This window comes from Salmo salar, chromosome 20 (genome assembly GCF_965601325.2).
Source record: "Salmo salar chromosome 20, fSalSal1, whole genome shotgun sequence".
NCBI lineage: Eukaryota > Metazoa > Chordata > Actinopteri > Salmoniformes > Salmonidae > Salmo > Salmo salar.
The window spans coordinates 32,559,553-32,573,143 of record NC_138310.1 but is presented as its reverse complement, the minus strand read 5'-3'; the positions used below and the strand labels follow the sequence as shown (position 1 = coordinate 32,573,143).

The 13,591-nt window shown below is 44.4% G+C and overlaps 1 protein-coding gene across 7 annotated transcripts in view; it reads right to left on the bottom strand.

The window, feature by feature from the left end:
• LOC106580457 (autism susceptibility gene 2 protein) overlaps window positions 1-13,591 on the bottom strand; it is a 429,740-nt gene that overhangs the window by 21,887 nt on the left and 394,262 nt on the right. For all 7 annotated transcript variants that reach the window (XM_045703232.2, XM_082966367.1, XM_045703236.2 and 4 more), the window contains one exon: window positions 3,059-3,476. In XM_045703232.2, coding sequence (XP_045559188.1) covers window positions 3,059-3,476 — 418 coding nt within the window. The remainder of the gene's footprint in view (window positions 1-3,058; window positions 3,477-13,591) is intronic.

The window sequence follows — 13,591 nt, the reverse complement described above, 5'->3', positions numbered from 1 at the left end:
TTTTTTCAGCTTTTATTTCTTTCATCACATTCCCAGTGGGTCAGAAGTTTACATACACTCATTTAGTATTTGGTAGCATTGCCTTTAAATTGTTTAACTTGGGTCAAACGTTTTGGGTAGCCTTCCACAAGCTTCCCACAATAAGTTGGGTGAATTCTGGCCCATTCCTCATGACAGAGCTGGTGTAACTGAGTCAGGTTTGTAGGCCTCCTTGCTCGCACACGCTTTTTCAGTTCTGCCCACACATTTTCTATAGGATTGAGGTCAGGGCTTTGTGATGGCCACTCCAATACCTTGACTTTGTTGTCCTTAAGCCATTTTGCCACAACTTTGGAAGTATGCTTGGGGTCATTCACCATTTGGAAGACCCATTCACAACCAAGCTTTAACTTCCTGACTGATGTCATGAGATGTTGCTTCAATATAGCCACATCATTTTCCTGCCTCATGATGCCATCTATTTTGTGAAGTGCACCAGTCCCTCCTGCAGCAAAGCACCCCCACAACATGATGCTGCCACCCCCATGCTTCACGAGTTGGGATGGTGTTCTTCAGCTTGCAAGCCTCCCCCTTTTTCCTCCAAACATAACAATGGTCATTATGGCCAAACAGTTCTATTTTTGTTTCATCAGACTAGTGGACATTTCTCCAAAAAGTATGATCTTTGTCCCCACGTGCAGTTGCAAACGGTAGTCTGGCTTTTTTATGGCGGTTTTGGAGCAGTGGCTTCTTCCTTGCTGAGCGGCCTTTCAGGTTATATCGATATAGGACTTGTTTTACTGTGGATATAGATACTTTTGTACCTGTTTCCTCCAGCATCTTCACAAGGTCCTTTGCTGCTGTTCTACGATTGATTTGCACTTTTCTCACCAAAGTACATTCATCGCTAGGAGACAGAACGCGTCTCTTTCCTGAGCGGCATGACGGCTGCGTGGTCCCATGGTGTTTATACTTGCGTACTATTGTTTGTACAGATGAACGTGGAACCTTCAGGCGTTTGGAAATTGCTCCAAAGGATGAACCAGACTTGTGGAGGTCTACAATTCGTTTTTTGAGGTCTTGGCTGATTTCTTTTGATTTTCCCATGATGTCAAGCAGAGGCACTGAGTTTGAAGGTAGGCCTTGAAATACATCCACATGTACACCTCCAATTGACTCAAATTATGTCAATTAGCCTATCAAAGCTTCTAAAGCCATGACATCATTTTCTGCAATTTTCCAAGCTGTTTAAAGGCAAAGTCAACTTAGTGTATGTCAACTTTTGACCCACTGGAATTGTGATACAGTGAATTATAGGTCAAATAATCTGTCTGTAAACAATTGTTGAAAAATTACTTGTGTCATGCACAAAGTAGATGTCCTCTTAGGGCTAGGCCCCTTTTTTCTCCACTTCCTGTCTTAATGACGTGCCCAAAGTAAACTGCCTGTAGCTCAGGCCCTGAAGCCAAGATATGCATATAATTGGTACCATTGGAAAGAAAACACGTTGAAGTTTGTAGAAATGTTAAAATAATGTAGGAGAATATAACACAACAGATATGGTAGGAGAAAATCCAAAGAAAAACCAACCAGAATTGTTTTTGAGAGATCATCCTCTTAGAAATTCAAGAGAAAGGTCATATTGAAAATTAGCTCCCTGGATGCAATTCCTATGGCTTCCACAGGGTGTCAGCAGTCTATGTTCAAGGTTTCAGGCTTGTTTCTTGGAAATTCGTGTTTGTGTGCGATATGAAGACATTACGCACCTGCTAAAATCGGTTTCCTATTGAACATACTTCTTTCCATAAGAAATATTATAGTTTGATTACATTTTAGGGTATCTGAGGAGTAAATAGAAATGTATTTTGACTTGTTGAAACAAAGTTTAGGGGTAGATTTTCGGATTCCTTTCTCTGCATGTTGAACGAGTGGATTACTCAAATCGATGGCGCCAACTAAACGGACATTTTGGGATATAAAGAAGGATTTTATCTAACAAAATGACACTACATGTTATAGCTTGGACCCTTTGGATGACAAATCAGAGGAAGATTTTCAAAAAGTAAGTGAATATTTAATCGTTATTTGTGAATGTATGAAACCTGTGCTGGTGGAAAAATATTTTGATGTGGGGCGCTGTCCTCAAACAATCGCATGGCATGTTTTCTCTTTAATAGCTACTGTAAATCGGACAGTGCAGTTAGATTAACAAGAATTTAAGATGTCAGCCGATATAAAACACTTATATGTACATAAATGTTTAAAATCCATATTATTTCAGATTATTTATTTGAATTGCGCTCCCTCCATTTTCACCGGAAGTTAGCCCTAAGAATTAACAATAAATTTGTGGAGTGGTTGAAAAAAGAGTTTTAATGACTCCAACCACCTAAGTGTATGTAAACTTCTGACTTCAACTGTAGATTCTGGATTCAGTGAATTTGAGTGGGTTTATTACATGACTGGACGCTGTGTCTATGAATTCTGAGAATGTATCTGTATATGTGATGTGCTGATCTGAAATTCAATTTTGAGTATACAAGATAACGACTATTGTTTTAGCTTTGATTAATTCATCCTGTTTTGAGGATGAAATTGGGTCATTAGACGATGTCACCTAGGTCATATTTTCGAACATTAGATAGCACATTGCAGCCAAACTACTTTCGAGCTATCCGCTTACCCTTTGCTAGATACATGACAGATCAGTGCAGGTAGAATCAACACGCTATCTGACGTAAGTCAATGAGGTATTGTATCATATCATATCAGCAAGGTATAAAGTATAAGATTGCTAGGCATAACTAAACAGACCCAGATCAAGGAAAGGAGGTCTGGGCATAACCAAACAGACCCAGATCATGTGAGAGAGCTAGGCATAAGTAAACAGACCCAGATCATGTAAGAGAGCTAGGCAAAACTAAACAGACCCAGATCATGTAAGAGAGCTAGGCATAACTAAACAGACCCAGATCATGTAAGAGAGCTAGGCATAACTAAACAGACCCAGATCATGTAAGAGAGCTAGGCATAACTAAACAGACCCAGAGCATACGGATAAGATGTGGTCCTTCTGTACCTGATGTCGTGCAGGCTGTTGTACTGCAGTGGGTGATGCTGGTGATGTTGGTGGCTGATGAGAGGCCTGGCGTGGTGTTGGTGCTGGGGGAGAGGGAGCGAGACAGGGACCCGGTGCTCCTGGAGAGGGTGGGGCTGGGCCCTCAGCAGGGGAGGGGTGGGGATGGGCAGAGCCCGGTCTGACTCTCTCTTGATGAGGAGGGGGGGCGGGGAAGAGAGCCGCACCCTTGGCAGGGGCTGAGGGGGGGCTGCCGCGGTGGCAGAGGGGGCAGGGGAGCCCGTAGGCGGGGAGGCCGGGGTGGGGCTGGAAACACGCGGGGTGAAGGACACCTCGTTACTCTGCTCCTGGCTACGCTGGAGCCCTGATACTTTGGCCGAGCTGACAGTCTTGGACTCTGGATTCTCATTCGTCGTCACACCTGCAGAGACAAAGAGACAACGAACGTTAAGGGAGGATGTAGATATACCATTGCCTGGTGTAATGAAAAAGCTGGGAGAAGTGTCTGTCTAACTGTTATTGAGAACCATGTGTGGTATGTTGGGCCAGAAGAAAAATAAAAGCTAATACACTACATAACCAAAAGTATGTGGACACCTGCTCGTCGAAACATTGCATTTCAAAATCATGGGCATTAATATGGAGTTGGTTCGCCCTTTGCTGCTATAACAGCCTCCACTCTTCTGGGAAGGCTTTCCACTAGGTGTTGGAACATTGCTGCGGGGACTTGCTTCCATTCAGTCACAAGAACATTATAGAGGTCGGACACTGAGCCTGGCTCACAGTCGGCGTTCCAATTAATCCCAAAGGTGTTTGAAGGGTTGAGGTCAGGCCTCTGTGCAGGCCAGTCAAGTTCTTCCACACCGATCTCAACAAACCATATCTGTATGGACCTCACTTTGTGCATGGGGGCATTGCCATGCTGAAACAGGAAAATGCCTTCCCTAAACTGTTGCCACAAAGTTAGGAGCACAGAATCGTCTAGAATGTCATTGTATGCTGTAGCGTTAAGATTTCCCTTCACTGGAACTAAGGGGACTAACCAGAACCATGAAAAACAGCCCCAGACCATTATTCCTCCTCCACCAAACTTTACAGTTGGCACTATACATTGGGGCAGGTAGTGTTCTCCTGACATCCGCCAAACCCAGATTCATCCGTCGGACTGCCAGATGGGGAAGCGTGATTCCTCACTCCAGAGAACGCGTTTCCACTGCTCCAGAGTCCAATGGCGGCGAGCTTTACACCACTCCAGCCGAAGCGTGGCATGGTGATCTTAGGCTTGTGTACGGCTGCTTTAAGCTCCAGACAAACAGTTTTTGTGCTGACAGTTTGGAACTCGGAAGTGAGAACAGATGACCGAGGATAGATGATTTTTACGAGCTTCATGCTTCAGCACTCGGCGGTCCCGTTCTGGGAGTTTGTGTGGCCTACCTCTTTGCTGCTGAGCTGTTGTTGCTCCTAGACATTTCCACATCACAATAACAGCACTTACAGTTGACCGGGGCAGCTCTAGTAGGGCAGAAATTGGACGAACTGACTTGTTGGAAAGGTCCCTGAGCTCGTCAGTAAGGCCATTCTACTGCCAATGTTTGTCAATGGAGATTGCATGGCTGTGTGCTTGATTTTAAACACCTGTTAGCAACGGGTGTAGCTGAAATAGCCAAACCCACTAATTTGAAGGGGTGTCCACATACTTTTGTATATATAGTGTATCTGCCTACCTCCCCTGTCCTCTCCCCTCTCTCCCTCACCGTACTGCCTCTACACGTCTCCTACCCAAGGATCCCTTTTTCTTTCCCTCCCTAGGTTTTATGAAGTGTTTAATCAGGTCATTTTCATGCTTGACTATAATCAGATGATCCAATTTCTGCGAGCGATCCAGTCAGTATGAATAAATCACACCTAATTAAAGTTAAATGCCACTACTATTCAGGGCTTTGCTGAGCACACAATCTGGCATGAAATAATTATGTTTCAATTGTGCTGTGAAAAGAGATCACGGCCCCTTATCATGGCCTTGTTGCGTCTTCACCCCACAGATCTTTCAAGGGATTTCTAAAGCTGTAGGCTACAGCCAAACACATTGAACCCAGCCAGCTACTTCATCTGGGTCCCTGGGAAGACGAGGAGCTTTTATAACAAGGAGAACTCCAATGAATTGCCATATTCAGTACCAAGAGCATAACATTTTAATGGGCTACAATGTTTCTACTAAATAAATAATGCCACAGAAAACATAAATCTCAAGGAGGCTTTAATTGGAATCTATTGACAAAAAGCCCTGCTCGAGAAAATGGTGGCTGACAGAACAAGTGCTAGTGCTAGTGATAAAGGCATATTTCACTGTGTTTTCCTGACCACAGTCAGCTCTCTTCATAACAAAATGCAGGGTGAATGGAATATGCCTATCCAAGACAGTGGTAGCAGCATTAAACCTAAAATATAGGTTTCAAATGAGCAAATCAGCAGGGAAGTGGAATCCCTCTGAATACAGAAATATCACCTGCAAGTAAAGAGAACAAATATTAAAGAGGAAGGAGAAAATGGAGAGACAGATTGAGATAGAGGGAGAGAAAGAAAGACAGACTGGGACAGAATGGCCCTTTAAGCATCTCTAACTTCTGCCTCTAATGCAGCAGAGATTCAAGAAGGCTTACTAGAGCCTCAATTAAACAGCTCCATGGGAGTCTCAGAGCACCGCAGCCAGTGACAAATGAGAGCTAGCCTACTGCCTTTAGCAGCTAGTGACAAATGAGAGCTAGCCTACTGCCTTTAGCAGCTAGTGACAAATGAGAGCTAGCCTACTGCCTTTAGCAGCTAGTGACAAATGAGAGCTAGCCTACTGTCTTTAGCAGCTAGTGACAAATGAGAGCTAGCCTACTGCCTTTAGCAGCTAGTGACAAAGGAGAGCTAGCCTACTGCCTTTAGCAGCTAGTGACAAATGAGAGCTAGCCTACTGCCTTTAGCAGCTAGTGACAAAGGAGAGCTAGCCTACTGCCTTTAGCAGCTAGTGACAAGGGAGAGCTAGCCTACTGCCTTTAGCAGCTAGTGACAAAGGAGAGCTAGCCTACTGCCTTTAGCAGCTAGTGACAAAGGAGAGCTAGCCTACTGCCTTTAGCAGCTAGTGGCAAATGAGAGCTAGCCTACTGCCTTTAGCAGCTAGTGAGAGCTCAGCTCCTCAGCTCCTCTCAGCTCAGCTCCTCAGAGCAGGCAGACTCCTAATGGAATATCCAGGGCTTAATAGAACCCGCTTAATCTTCCAAGGATTCTAACGCCCATAAAAGGGTAATAAAACGCTGTATGGAGATTTTAAACACGTTCCCCCTTCGCCTTTACAGGAGCAGCGGGGGAGGCAAAGGTGTCACGACTTTCCAAATGAATTCAGGTCTGGGTATAATAATACGGCTTTATTATAAAAAGGGTCTTAAATAAGGATTCCTTGTCTGGGTGGGCCGAGAGAGAGCGAGAGAGAGAAAATGAGAGAGAGGCAAATAATTATCTGTCGAAATGTCGCCCTTCGCTGACGTTGCCGTGGAAACCCCTCTCTTTCCTAGACACATTGTGGAGGAAGGAAGCCAATAGGACGGCTGAGGCTGTAATACTGAGGACACAATGAGCGGTGGTGGGTTATCTTAATGATGATTATAATGGGGTGTAATGGAGGCAGGGGGGACCTGATGTGTCAGCCTGAGAGACTCTATCTCCTCATTAAAACAGTTCGCCAGACTAGACCAGGCCAAGGGAGGGGCCGTACACTTCACACGCGCACACACACATGCACACACACACACACACAGCCAGGTTCTGTCTTCTCATTCTAATGAAGGGGAAGGATCTGATTGTGAATGTGTTATGGTCACATTACAATCCCTATTACTGTCTGGTATGCCTAGGGGCTGATGGTAACATGGTATGCTATCATATATGGCTCTCAGCTACTATCTGGTTCATACTGTGTTGAGCATATGCCTACAGCAAACATAGAGAGACATGAGAAGTGATCCATCAACAGAACAACATGTTTGTTATTGTTGAGAATGTACCAATCCCATAACAAGTTTAGATTGTATTCTTGTCTGATGGTAAAGCGAGGGCCTGGTGGTATCCAAGTGACAGGAATTCTTCACTGACATGTTTCATCACAGGGATTAATGCTGTTACAAGAACATTTCAATTGGTAATACTTACCTACCGCCCAAAGCAATATTTCACTGTTAATACTGTCACCGGCCAAAGCAACTAACAGCTCTCCTCGCAACTGAATCTGATGACTGTCAACTGTATTTCCATAGTCAATCACTACCGTCAGGTTTACACTTCTCCTTCACCTCTCAGGACAAAATGTTATCTTCCTGAAAAATCCCACAACTTCATTCAGCAGGCAAGCCAAACTGCACCAATAAACATCTGAGATAGTCATTGGGTACAAAAACATGAAAACACATGGAACAGATGGAGAGAAAGCCGTGCTTGAGGACAGCCCCACTGTGTATGTCCTAGGCCTGGTTAGGGCTCGAGGAGACAGTGATACTCCCGTATTCAGTGCACGGGAGGTCAGGGAAAATTCATCGGTTAGTGCACAATTTGACAGTGACACTCCCTTGGGGAGTGTTGGCATCACTGTTCACCAGATGACATTTCAGGCCACTATTGATCTTTCTATAGTTGTTCCTGTGGCCTGCGTACTCTGGGGATTTGGTGTGGCACTGAGAGAAGGGAGGAGGGGATGGAGGGAGGAATGGAATGAGGGATGGAGGGAGGGGGTGGATGAATGGATGGATGGAGAGACAAATGGATGGATGAAGAGAGGGAAAGAGGGATAGATGGAGGGAGGGAGAAAGGGACACCAGATGGACGACAGGCTTCAGGACACCCCCTCTGTGACTGATGTGTCCATCGGGGACGAGGTTGACCTCTGTGACCCCTGGGGTCGTTCCACAGCTGTCCTGTCTCTGACACCCTTCACATCTGACCCTCTCTGTCCCCCTGGAACACCTGGCCACCACTCCTCTCCCCTCCATCCCTCCCTCTACACTGACAGGGTTCGTTCCAAATTGCACCCTATTCCCTTTACAGTGCACTACTTTTGACCATATCCCTATGGGCCCTGGTCAAAAGTACTGAACTATATAGAGAAAAGGGTGCTATTTGGAACGCATCCAGAGAGACGTAGCGGGCAGATGGTCAGTTCTGCCAGCAACCAGAGCCATCAATAAAGGATTAGGTGGTCCATCATGACACCATGTCTCCTCACAGAGAGAGATCATTATGTCAGTCTGAGGAGATTGACTGATAGTTGATGAGTCTTGGATGTTTTACATGTAAATGCAGGTTGTGCATTACTTTTATTTATTTTTACCCTACCAGCCCTCCCCTGATTACAGCAGACTAACGGACAAAATGTTTCACCCACATGTACGGTACATGAAGTTAAATAATTATACATACAGTATATTCCAAATTTCCTCAAGTGCTGAATTTTCACACATAGCAGCCAATCCACCATTCATTCTGATGTTAACTCCAACCTTCCAATGTCCACAGACTAACCAATCTTTCCCAGTATAATACAATTTTGCTATTTCCTTTTGCAATACATTCCTCCATTTTACTGTGATGTCTTACAAGGGTCTTGAACCTCCCTATTTGTACTATTTCTACTGATATTGCCTTAAAAATGAATACTTTACCAAGAGTATAATGGTATTTCCTATTGACTGATCGTGCATGACTTACTTCACATAAACCCCTCTCCTCTTGGGGAGAATAGGTTGTGAATAAGAGATTGTCCATAATCAATTATCAATGAACAAAATACAAGAGGATTTCAATGAAACAACAACAGACCATAGTGAGCCAAAGCAGTTCTACTGTGTGCGCATATAATTACTATTTTTGCATCCAAACATATTGGTTTACTTTAGTAGATACCCAAATGAAGGATGACTTGCAAATAATAGAAAATAACCCTTTGTCAACGCTTTGCCATTTATTTCAGGCACACCTGGGAAGGCCACCTGCAAACGAGCCCGACATCCCTCTGGATTAGATATCTAAATCATGTCCTAATTCAGTCACCAACCAAACCATCACTCATGCAAATCAGAGAGGTGTATGAATAACCTGGCCCCCACAGCCACCACCGCCAATATAAGCAGTACAACCTAGAGAGAGGGGGGGGGGGGAAATAAACCTGTATGCAAATAAAGTTTTAAAGTTAGAACATAGGGGTATGTAAATTCTCTCCATCATGACCAGAGGCCATTGAAGCCAGGTGCTGTGAAAAGAGATAAGAGATCCAAGCCACCCCAGTCATCGCAGTCACCTCGCCCACCGGGCGTTCTCATTTACAAGGCAAACTCTGCGGTTCGCTCATATCACATCATCACTTTACCAGAACATAAACAGTCAGGGACGTCCACAAAAAAATGGATATATCATAAATAAATAAATAAATAAATAAAGCGAGGAGTCTCCTGAAGAAGTTGGAGTAGGCAGACGGTTCTGTAGAAAACACACTCCACCTTGATCTCCCTTCCAGCTTGGCACTGTTCTAACAGGAAACTTTCCTGTTTCTCAGTAGTGGAATTCACAACGTTGGTCTTTTTCTTCTTTGACCTCTCTAGCGTCTGTCTGTGCATGCCAAGGCCTAGCTACCTCTAGCTCACGACTGAGTGGCTGTGGAAAATGACTAAAACAGGTACTGGCAGGAGACTGGAAACCCACGCAGTCTTGGAAATCAACACCTCCTGCCTGCCTGCCTGCCTGCCTGCCTGCCTGCCTGCCTGCCTGCCTGCCTGCCTGCCTGCCTGCCTGCCTGCGAGCCATTCTGTGATACAAGAAGAAAAACAGAAAGAGGCGGAGTGGTTTGATCTAAATGATTTTGGAGGATAATGAAGGAATGGGAGGCCGGCTAGCTGAGTAGCAGCAAATCGTCACGTTAATAATCAAATCACAGCGAAATTTGCGATGGTCAGTTTCCTCATCCTCACACTATTTCATCTGCCTGGGAGCGTTTGGAATGGCATTTAGTGGGAGGCCAAGGCAATGCTTTGTGAAATCACTCAGAGATGTTAATGGGAAATGAACAGGGAGAGGCTGCCAAGATATCTAGAAAGTGGGGACAGCTGGCGTGTTTCAATTAGTTCTGTCCATTGCATCTGACAAAAGGACTCGGATGGCAACAGAATGGGATGGGTGTGAAGCTGTAACACGTTTACTGTCAAAGCCTGCACATCCACTGTGGGCACCTAATGTTAATTTGGAAGAGCTGGGCTGGGCTGGAAGCCCTGTCTGGTATGAATCAGTGTCTCTGTTTCTGTATGCTGGGCTTGGATTCAAATCCACATGGACATATGTGGCACCAGGCATATGCCATCTTCTCCTGTGGCACATGATTGCTGTCGAAGGCGGTGATGCAAATTAGCACCTTTTGAAAAAACTCACAGAGCTCTGAAATGAGGTGTTCTGGTCCCCCTTGGTCAGTTCAGAGAAATGATCAGAGACCACTATGTTAATAAATGTGTCTGTTTTTAAAAAATATATATTTTGTAATTTTGTATATTGTATGTTGAATATATGTTTGATGTATTTATGCAGAATTCATCTGATAAAGGGACCCTATTCTCAGTAGGATTTCCCTGTCAAAATAAAGGTTTATTAATAAAAGTATGAATGCCTGTATGTGCTGACTGGACAAAATCTGGCCCAAGCCATGTATTTCTGCTTCAGTGGTGCCAAACTAGACCCTTGTTCCACTCTAAACTTGAATTAAACTCTGGTCACAATGACTTCCAGAAGGACAAGACCCCTTTACCCGCTCCCGCTCCCTATAACCCATCACTCCCAGCCTCATATGAAAACCCCTTGGGTCGTATGAGGTCAGTGCTGCTGAGACTTCCTTAGGAAAATAGGGCGGATGACATCTTTCAGCCTTTCAACATAAAGCTCAAGTCTAATGGCTCTTCTGACACACACAGGCCACCCTGCAGTCTGGAATCTGACCCCTTTCACCGCTGTTGACCCCTGACCATGGCAGTTGCCCTGGGGACTGTGTGGACAGACAGACAGCGGGAGAAACATCTATGAACTTCAAGGAAATCTCAGGAAGTTGTGATGTGCGGTGCAGCGTGGAGCTGAGCGCACTGGCCTTATCAATCCATTAATTAGCACGACATGCTCGCCCACTGGACTCGAACGCAGCGGCGGCAGCTGTCTCGACTGATTACGGGAGAGGACGCAGCACTGCAATTACCTAGATGACTGGAGACAACGCCTGCCACTTCTAATAAAGGCTCTGGACTCCTGTTCCCCATCATGGAGCAGTGTAGAGAGACAACCAACCAACCAACCAACCAACCAATGAACCAGCCAAGCCTCCCCGCCTTTCCTCTCCGATACATTCAAGACCTTTTCAGAGTCTCTACAGGGCACCACAAAGCTCAGTGTGGGCTGTAATTCTTTAGCTGTGTGGAAGCTTTACTTAGGCTTGCATAATGCCTTAGCAATCTCAACAATACTGCTTTGTTGCCCTGCAGGACAGCATGCTTTACTAAGACCACCAGCTGGTTTACAAACCACACAGAAAGGAGGGAAAAACAGGACAGGAAAACAAGACCTTCAAGTCTCAGCAGAGATGTGTTTTTAGGATATGCTTTTTTTCTGGGGATTTGAAAAGGTAAATAAAGGTACTCTACCACACCAGTTCAAGAATGAACCTGCAACGAGCCCACATGTCACTAAGTGGATATAGTATTCTCTTTCAGTGACTGATTACTTCTCAATGGAAGGAAATGGCTCAATGAAAATCCTTCAACAGATCCCAAGTGGCATGACAGGGAGCTGAAAGAGCCTGCATACTTTTCTTCTCCACTCTGATCTCTATTTCAATATATAGCCTCACTGTTCTACCCTCTCGACCCCAAAAGCAAAGCAACAATTGTGGAGGTTGACAGCTCTTCACCATTTGTCATACCATCATTCAATGTTTTGTCATTTGCAGCCATAGCCGTTCAGAACCATGAAGGGGTAGGATAAATATTTTCTGCTAGATTATGTTTCGTCAAGTGCTTTCAAGATAACTGTGTCAATTCGCTTTGAATTGGACCGTGGGTTTTAGTCAAGATATTGATGTAGATTCCCACCAAATTAATCCAAATTATTAAAAATTGTGCTTTTATAAAGAGCGGGATATGGATTGTTATCCAGTAAAATACTAGTACAGCAAGCTTCTTAGTGAAGCTAAGCTTACATTCTACAAAAAAAACATGTTTGTATCAAGAACAATGTTGTCAGAATGAGATCATCCATCAACTGTTGCATGTTTCTATAATGTTTCCATGTTTTACCTTGGTGTTATTGCATGCCCAGCCTTCGAGTCTCTACAGTCTCCAATGATCAAAGGCTTTAGATTGCTGCCTGAATACCTACAGTATGTACTCATTAGAGCTTGTCAATGGTCTATCCTTCACCAATGCATTCCTGCTTCCAATTGAAATTCCACACAGATGTCTCACATCGCACTCATCCAAGAATCACAAAGACTAGCCTATACATCACAGTTTTTCAGAGTAAATATATGCTCTCAGAAACAGATAGGCCTAGCTCCTAAATGCAGAAGATTGACATATGCCTATTGGATGGGCTTGTGCACAGGACACATACAATACCTGAGACAAAATGAATGATTCATGGATTAATTGGTAATCAAAGGAAATGAAATACATACAGTTTGTAATGGACCAAACAGAATAAGAAGAATGCACTTTTATTGATTCAGATAAAACCACTAGCAGACTGTTAAATATGAGTTTCCATGATAAATACACCCACTGTTGTTCATCCTCTACAAGAGGAACAGTACAGCTAGCAACAACACTATCTACCAGACCAGAGTAGGGGGGGTTGGAGGGCTGTTTCTCTATAGATATCAACCCCGTGATATTGAAAGTGCCCGAGGTTAGGTTTCAAATGCAAGGACACAAGCTGTCCAGTAGACAGACACACTGATGCAATCAACACCACGCCTATAGGAGGATTATGTTCAGAGTGTAACCAGTGCTAAGCTGCTCCTGGGGTGCTTAACCATTAGGCTAGTGCTGCAGATGGAGACGGGACAGCTGTTGAAGATGAGTGAGCGAGAGCGAGAGAGCAAGAGCGAGCGAGTGAGCGAGCGAGAGCGAGAGAGAGAGAGAGAGAGAGAGAGAGAAATGCCATTTTCCTCCTCTAATTGCCATACATTCAAAATGAGTAAATCTCAGCAGAAAATAGAAAATAGCTCCACTTCATTATTCAGAGCTGAAGACAGTGAAGGAGGGGACGTTTCTAAATGGCACACAGAGAGAGGGGAAGAAAGACAGAAAGATAGCCCCTTTTGCTATACATCTCTTGTCAAAGCTGATGACATAGTTATAAGACTAAGGTGCAGATGTTTAGACTAGTTCTCATGCAGAGCTTAACTAGAAAGACACACAAAGCCTCCTCCGCTGTTTGGGATCCCTCATGTCCTCCACACAGACAACAAAAGGGGTGAGA